This window comes from Mycetomoellerius zeteki, unplaced genomic scaffold, assembly GCF_001594055.1.
Source record: "Mycetomoellerius zeteki isolate Tzet28-1 unplaced genomic scaffold, Tzet1.0 scaffold411, whole genome shotgun sequence".
Classification (NCBI taxonomy): domain Eukaryota; kingdom Metazoa; phylum Arthropoda; class Insecta; order Hymenoptera; family Formicidae; genus Mycetomoellerius; species Mycetomoellerius zeteki.
In genome coordinates, this window is record NW_017257405.1 from 103,364 (window position 1) to 112,045 (window position 8,682).

At 43.0% G+C, this 8,682-nt stretch overlaps 1 protein-coding gene across 1 annotated transcript; it reads right to left on the minus strand.

Annotated features, from left to right (window-relative positions):
- Positions 1-3,367: 3,367 nt before the first annotated feature.
- On the minus strand, positions 3,368-8,316 carry LOC108726351 (RNA-directed DNA polymerase from mobile element jockey-like). Its single transcript, XM_018453852.1, has 2 exons — positions 7,520-8,316; positions 3,368-6,254 (listed from the first exon to the last, which is right to left on the minus strand). The coding sequence occupies exon 2, from the start codon at positions 5,927-5,929 to the stop codon at positions 3,368-3,370; it is 2,562 nt and encodes an 853-aa protein (XP_018309354.1). The 5' UTR covers positions 5,930-6,254; positions 7,520-8,316.
- Between the last annotated feature and the right edge of the window lie 366 nt (positions 8,317-8,682).

An 8,682-nucleotide genomic window follows, 5' to 3' on the forward strand; every position in this document is an offset into this window, starting at 1 on the left:
CCCAATCCGATCCGCGTCCATAATCCGTAGTGTGACACAGGCATTAGGCCTGAATCAGACTACGCATTGAATATTGAGATTGAAGATTGAAAGATTGAAATTTGACCAATTGAAACAGGAGTGTTACATCCCAGGGTTCGACCGACGGATCAGATTGGGATTGCGGATCGCGGATCGGAATTCAGCCAATCAAGACAAGGCAGTTTCGGATCCGGATTGTAGATTGCAGAATAGAGGGCTCTCTATTTTTGCGATCGTAATCGTGATCCAAGCCAATAAAACATCGAGTTTGGTCACATGACCCATTTATGATGGAATGGTTAGCCACCCTATACACAGCAAACGTCGACGACACTGTATTGACGACACGACATTTGCGATACAGCATATGTTGTAAATTGAATCCGTAGTCCGTAGTGTGAACAAAGAATCCAAATCCAACGATCCGCAATTCCAATCCGATCCGCGTCCACAATCCGTAGTGTGACACGGACATAAGAGCCGCCATCGTTTTGCCGCTTGAAGTTCGGCCACAAAACGACAGCGGCTCATAGGGGATCAGAGTGGGAAGAGCCGCCAGCGTTTTGGCGCTGCGTAAAATTGCACCTTAAGGCCGGAATTAGACTACGCATTGAAGATTGAGATTGAAGATTGAAGATTGAAATTTAACCAATAAGGACAAAGAAATTTTAGCTCCTTTCGATTGGTCAAATTTGAATTTTTCAATCTTCAATCTCAATCTTCAATGCGTAGTCTGATTCCGGCTTTAAGGAGCCAAACTTCAAGCGGCAAAACGACGGCGGCTCTTACAGCGAAAAGTAGACGTGTGTAGCATTGTTGGGACACTGAAATAAAATGTCACAAGTCGTGTATACAATAATATTTGTATTTTTATACTTTAGATTTAAATTTTATATCACCGAAGATGACCAAAGTAAAGGTCGAAACGTTTGATTCTTAATTGTATTTTAATTTAATTTATTTATGATATTATATTGATTTCGCAAAAAACAACCAGCTTCAAGCTCGTACAGCCCATATATTTTTATCGTTAATTTTATATGAATTGAGCTATTATATATAATATTAACTATTATTAACTGAAAATATAATTTAGTTTAAATTTACTTTGACACACGTTCTTAACCTTTTATTAGTTTTACACACGAATTAAATCTGTAGGAAAACGATTTAAAAAATATAGAATATCAATCCAGCGGCTAGCTTCTTCTCCTTTTAGATTAATGGCTTCTGCCTCCTTAAATCCAGCGGCTATCGATTTGACACTCCATGAAAAAGAAGAAAAACTTTAGTGGCTGGCGGTTTTAGTGGATGGCTCGACGGTGGCTCATAGGGGGTCAGAGTGGGGAGAGCCGCCAGCGTTTTGACGCTGCGTGAAATTATTTGTGTTATGTCCCCACTCAAAATTTTCCCCCATTCACCATGCCTTTACACCTCGACCAATCCTTTCCTGTGCCGTTGCGCCACAGCGCATAACCCAACCACCTCCAACTCCGAAACCCACCATCCTCTTCTTCGGGCGTGCCCAGGGGACTAAGGCCCGTATTCATAGTCAGACCTTGTACTTAAGGCTTCCTTAAATTTATCTTTAGATGCTCAGTAGCCAATGAAATAATTCGTAAAGCATCTAAAAATAAATTTAAGGAAGCCTTAAATATAAGGCCTGACTATGAATACGGGCATAAGGCCCTAGGAACAGATAGAAGTGATACGCGGACCAAGAGAGTTGGCCGATTCGCATCTTCCTCGTTCCGCGCGCGAGCCGTTCGAAGGCGCAACCGCGTGGTAGTTAATAAATTCTTGCGCACATTTTCCTTCCAATCCATTATTCTAGTTCTAAATTTAGTGCGACTAATAATAATTTGTAATTCGAATTGCGTTACTAACAATCTTAGTGATAAACACATTTGTAACCTTAAATTGAATAAATATTGGTATTTCATTATATTGATCGGAGTGAATCAAGATTATTTCAAAATTAACTGCTTCTCCATCTCTCGCGCGCCGTAACCCTATGAACTCCATTCATCACGCAATTGCTGAAGCCGAATTCCACACCAACACAGAAGGACCGCAACGCCAACCCCGCGGATCAAGGACGCCGTCTCTGCTGCTGGGAACCACAAGGAACCCCCTGGTAAACAAAAGCATCTTTCTCCACACAATTCCTAGCATCACGTGCCTCCTAATATATCGCGCGCCCCCTTAACATCGCGCATAAACCCGCGCCGCACGCGCATCCACTATCACCCTATCAACAGCCCCATAGCATATGTAACCCACCCAGTCGATTTAACATCTTACGGGAAGCCAATCCCATGCGCGCTGCTTGGTTGGATAGCGCGCGTAACGTCCTTATTTTATCAGCTTGACGAAGTTGTGTATTGCCCCGAGTGCTATTCGCACAAAGAACTTCCGTCTAAATCGCTATACCGCACCACCCTCCGCCACTATATAAATTACGGGGGACCCGAGTGCCGCGAAATCTGCGTCGCATGCGGATCATCCGTCGCGAACGCGCAGAGAATAGACGACTGCGAAACCTGCAAGGAAGTACACCCCGATTTCCTCGTGTACTTATAGCGTTTTCGATTGGGAAAAAGTTAGTGCGCACCAGTGCGCACTCAGTTCACATTAACACTGAACGAGTTCCATGGGTTGCATTGAATAGTGCAAATTCAAAAGAACACGCCAAAATTTTCAGTGCTAAAGCTGAAGTGCCATTTCGAGTTATAAGATTGTAAGGACTTGACTAGACTGCAGGAAAAACGCAGAAAAATAACCTCGACATCTCATGTTCATAACTTTAAGTAATGATTTTTTACTATATGTAATTAAATAATATATAAGATATCAAGAATATCATATATGTACATACTTATCAATAATTGTACACATTTGCATGCTATAAATTACAGATTTGCTTGTCCCTACTGTATATCCTTTCATGTCTTCTTCTTCTTCTATTTGATTGGCCCGGGTTCTCAGTAGCGAGGTAGGCTTGGCCAGTCGCCTCTATGGAAGTAGATTGGTTTGCAAGTGTTGATCTATTACTGCTATGATACGACCACGGTCCCCGGGAATAACAGGGGTACCAGCTCGTTATACACTGCTTTCATAAGTTCCTAAAGCAGAGGAATGATATTAAACTCCCCCCCCCAGAATCCCCCCCGCCCGACCCCCCCCCCAGGAAGCCGCGCAACGCGTAGAGGCATCGGAGAGAGAGCGGAGGGACGGAGGAGGAAGGGGGGAGCAGCCTCAGATCAATAACTGTAATGATTTAAAGAATGCGAGTAAGAGTCTGCATAATTTGGGAGAAGGTTTAGCTAACATGGGAAATATTATACTATATATTCCGCGAATGATGAGGAAGATTTTTCATTAAGTATTTATTCAAGAGTGCAAATCTGCCGCGAAATAGAGGACAATGGAAGATGACATGATTAATATCTTGTCTAGGGTTTCCACACGTACACGCAGGCGAATCCACCATGTTCTTTTTGTGTAAGCTGTAATTTAAATTGTAATGGTTTGCTCTCAATCTGTTGATTAAAACAATTTCTTGTCTATTGAGAGTCATACGTTGGAACCAAGTTTTTCCATAGTGATCAGAATAGAGACTGGCGTATTGTATGCCAGTGCGTGTGGAGGCTCCCTCGAAATAGCCAGCAAAGCGTTCCGACGCCCTCCTGTCAGCAATAAGAGCCAGGTCCGATGAGGGAAGTCTAAAGTTGTCCCTGAAATCCTCCGCAGTGGCCTCCTTGGCAGCTGCATCCGCAATCTCGTTACCACGGATCCCCCGGTGTGCGGGAATCCAAACCAGAGAGACCTCAATGCCCCTTAACGAAGAAGACCGTAAAAGACGCTTAATCCAGTGAATGACATAATTATTGTTGATAAGTTTGCAGGAGTTGATCGATTCTAAGACACTTTTGGAGTCAGAAAAAATTATAGCCTTTGTGTATCCTGCATCCTGAATGAGAAGAAGGGTCTGAAAAATCGCCCAGGCCTCAGCCGTGAAAACCGTTATATCCGAAGTTAGTTTGTATCTAAAGCTCACTTCAAGTTCTGGAGAGTAGGTGGCTCCTGCAGAGCCTTGTTCATCCAGCTTCGATCCATCGGTATAAAAGGTAATTGCCGAGTTTCTCAGTTTTGATGTATTTTCCAAAAATTCCTGTTTAATTACCTCATCTGATTTATCCTTGTTGTCGGAGACAGGCTGCAAATATTTGAAACGTGAAATAAAATCATGGTATGACGTTTCAAAGGCTGGATGCATGGTAGACTGGAATGACTTATCTATCATATGACTGTTGGTGATGTGAAACCTGAAAGACGGTGATGCCGAGAGAGCGTAAGATTTCTCCCGGGTTGTTACAGCCGCGAGTTCCAGAGAACACAGGCTGCGTACAACCACACTGCCCCTTCTATTGATTGATTTGAGAGTATATCTTTTAGACATATGAGCAAACCTAAGTCTTAGAGGAGGTTCCCTAGCCTCAAATAGGATGACATTAATAGGGGTCGATTGTCTGTAACCTAAGGCAATCCTCAAAGCCTTATGTTGTAGTCTTTCCAATTGTAATAATAAAGATTTATTATTATTCATTACAAATATTTGCGCCCCGTATTCGATGGAGCCTCTGAAAACCGCTCGATAAATTGTAATTAACGACTGAGAGTGGAATCCCCACCACACTGCTGCGAGGGAAGACAGAATATTAATAATTGACCAATCCTTCTTGATAACTTGTTTGAAGTGATCCATACCGTAGAGCTTGGAGTCAAGCGTAATTCCTAAAAACCTCGTGCAAGTAACTTTCTCCACCAACTGAGCATCGATGTAGAGTTCGAGGACCGCGGTATTACCACCTCTGTAGCTCCTTCCGGAGAATAAAATCCACTTGGTCTTGGACGGCGACAATTCCAGGCCCCTCTCTCTTAGATAATGGCACATGATGTCAAGTGATGATTGTATGCTCTCAACAGCTTCCCCAGCTTGTCCAGAGGAAGAGTAAATAACTATGTCGTCCGCATATTGTAAAAATTGGGTATTAGGGTGAAGATGAAGGTCCAGTTCTCTGACACTGATATTGAAAAGAAGCGGGCTGAGTGTAGAGCCCTGGGGGGTACCTTTGTTAGTTTCAAACTTCTGGCTGAGTTGGCCCTCCTCAACAAAGTGGACTGATCTGTGAGTGATGGTATTTTCGACAAATTTGCGAACCTTGGCAGAGACTCCAATTCTTCTGAGTTCCGTTAGTACCGATAGTGGCAGCACGTTATCAAACGCTCCCGTTATATCCAGAAAAGCCGCAGCAACGGCCTCCCCATTCAGAAAGCTGGCTTGTATTTTGTTGGTAAGAGTGACCAGACTGTCAGAGCAGGATCTATTAGGCCTGAAGCCCATTTGTTCTTGGGGTAGTAATGTCTGCGATTCTACCAGCCATTGGAGCCTGTAATATACAATCTTCTCAAAGGTCTTAAGAACGCAAGAGAGAAGCGAAATAGGTCTCAGGCCCACGTTATTAGGTTTCGGAATGAAAATGACTAGTGAAGTCTTCCATGAATTTGGTACGATTCCTTCTTTAAAAAGCCGATTGAATATATCCAGAAGGAATTCTCGGTACTTGTCAGGGAGAGAAGCCAGCATAACGTAACTGATTTGGTCGAGCCCTGGTGCCGACTTTTTATTAGCTTGAGTTAAAGCAAGGTTTAGTTCCTCCCTGGTAAAGGAATCCCCCAAAGTACCAAAAATTCTCTCTTGTTGGTGGAGGTCCTCCGCTATCATAGATTCCAAGCTGATGTTGAATTTTGGAGGGCAGAAAGGAGGACAGATCTTGTTCTTTGCCTCGGATAGAAGACCGCATTGTTGCTCGTGATCTGGAATCAACTTACTAAAATCAGCCATGTTGCGTCTCTTAAAAGTCTTAATTAAATGCCAGATGTCAGCCGTAGGAGTCTTACTGTCGAAAGAGTCGACAAATTTTTTCCATTGTTTCTGTTTTGTTCTATAAAGTTTCTTGGAGCATGCAGCCCTGGCCTTTTTAAAAGCCAGAAAGTTCTTCAGGGTGGGGCACCGTTGATATGTCTTGGCAGCGTTTCTTCTTTCCGAATGGCCTTGGAGCACTCCTCCGTCCACCAAGGAGGATGTTTTCTTTCACTGGGCGCCGGCACCGTTCTAGGAAGGTGTACTTTTTCCGGAAGTAGCGATCGCGTTGTATTCCTCAGATGGTCTGCAAAGAATTCGTAAGCTTCAATAGTATCATATAATAAATCAACCTGACTAAGACTCCTTATAAATCAAAAAACAATGAAAGAACAAGGGCAGTAGGAGTCAAGCGCGGGAGACGTTGCGCAAATAACACGACTATCGTAGCGTGAAACTTCTTTATTTTACTAAAGCGCTTTAGTAGTCAACGTCTCCCGCGCTTGACTCCTACTGCCCTTGTTCTTTCATTGTTTTTCTTCAATAGTATCTTCAGGAACTTCTCTAAAAAACGCTTCTGAAGAAGAAATTAAGCGAGGATGAAGCCCTTTGGCGTTTTTTCCGTCTAGATTTAGCTTGTAACTGAATATGTAACGAGAGCCAGGAGAGCCGCTAATGGATATGTTGATAGGGAAGTGATCGCTGCCTGCAGTATCCCCTTCGGTAACTACCTTACATAAGGTCGCCAGTTCCGCAGATATAATTGTGATGTCAATGATTGATTTATTGTGGCCAGGTGGTATGAGAAGCGTGGGTTTTCTGTCGTTAATAATGCACGCATGAACATCCTCCATGACACCCAGAAGTAGTTTTCACTGTCGGTCAGAATTAGAACACTCCCAGGCGGTGTGATGTACATTAAAATCTCCTACTACTATAATAAAATTTTTCCCGAGGTATTGAGAAATCTTATAGAACCATTCTCTTGGTGTGTGTATTAGGATGGCGATACACATTAATGATGACCAGTTGTTCGTTATTGTACTTGATTAAAATTCCTTGTATTTCCACCGAGGGGTGTTGTAAGTTAGATGTGTCGTAATGGTTGAATATAAGATTGTTTCTGATAAGTATGCATATGCCCCTTTGTCCTGGATGTGTAGAATCTTTCCTGACAATTTGAAAGGCGGAGAGTCTGAAAGTTGATTTTGAAGAAAGTAAGGTGTCTTGAATGCAGAGGATGTCAAATTGACGGCAAATATGTTGAAGATGTGGAAGTTTGCCGCGTATACCGCAACAATTCCATTGTAGAATTCTAATATTGTTGGCCAAATCTTTGTGAGTGAAGATGTTGGTTATTAGCAGGGTCGTAAGGAGTGTTATAAGAAGGGTCTGGATGAGGCTCGTACGCATGGTGTGCTGGATCCGATGGGAGCAATCCCATAGCAGCGAGAATGCCATGTATCTTGCGGAGCCAATGAATTATGACTTCTGATAGCTCCGTAATCGCTGGGATGTTAATCAGGGAACCGCAATGTTTTAAGAAATTAATGATTTTTTGAATTGTAATACCTGCGTCTCCTCCAAGGAGATTACCGGTTGACGAGAAAGTCGGCGATTCCTTTGATGCGTTGTCAAGCAAGGGTCGAGGCTCAGGTTCAATATTTGGTCCATAACGGCCATTGGGAGCGTTGAGTATGTTGTAGTGCTCCTGAAAGTATCCTAGGATATCTGTGTGGTTATTCTTGTGGGCATTGAAGGGCGATTGTTCCGAATCAGCTGATCAACTGATTTTATATCTGCCGTTGAAGGATTCATTGCTGCGAATTGTTGGTTTTCCGGTTTTAGGAGTTGATGATGTCGGATTAACCTGCGTATTCCTATTAGATGCAGCCATGTCCGCATAGCTTACTTAATGGTTATGATTTCCATCGTCCTCATGTTGCAGGTACTGAAATCTATTTAATAGTGGTGAGGCTGTCTTCTGAGGAGAGTGTTTGAAAGTGTTCCAGCTGGGAGAACTAGATTTGGATGGCAAGTAGGGATAGTTCTTAAAATCAGTGCTTATGTCTTGTGATGTGGGGGAAGAAGAAAGATGAGATGAGACAATTCTGCGAGCCTCTATGAGAGGGATGTTTTCCTGAGCCGCAAGATTAATAACAGATTTGTGTTTGATGATGAAGGTGTGTGAGGTTTCTAGATGCTCTCCCCCACAGTTGATGCACGTAGCCCGCGATTTGTCGGCTGGACATGAGTGGTCTTCCTCGCACGAAGATCCGCAAAACAAGCAACGAGGCCGCGAGCTCTTGTAATCGCGTCCAATATGACCTACTCTGTAGCAGGTATAGCATATTTTAGCCTTAGGAACGAAAGCCTCCACTTTGTATAAAACATTGAAAAGAACAACCTCAGAGGGGAGTATCTGTCCTGCAAATTTAATGCTAATAGTACGAGACGGTACATACGTAGTTTTGCCGTTATCAGACACACGTCTATTTAATCTTTGGATGTCTAAAATTTTTGCTTTAGAAACAATGTTTTCTTTGATGCAATCGATCGAAATAGATTGGTCAACTCCCCTAATAATTCCCGAACGGAGAACCTTAAAAGATGGGATAAAAGCCCTGAGATTGTTCCTTTCAAAGACGGAATTAGATAACAAACGGTTGGCTGCATCTGCGGACTTAGCTTCTATGATTGCTTTCCCCGCCCCGAGTCTCTTAATTAAGAGAATG

Bases quoted from the DNA above. Each gene is read 5' to 3' on its own strand.
- LOC108726351 (XM_018453852.1), bottom strand. From the start codon at position 5,929: ATGGCTGATTTTAGTAAGTTGATTCCAGATCACGAGCAACAATGCGGT.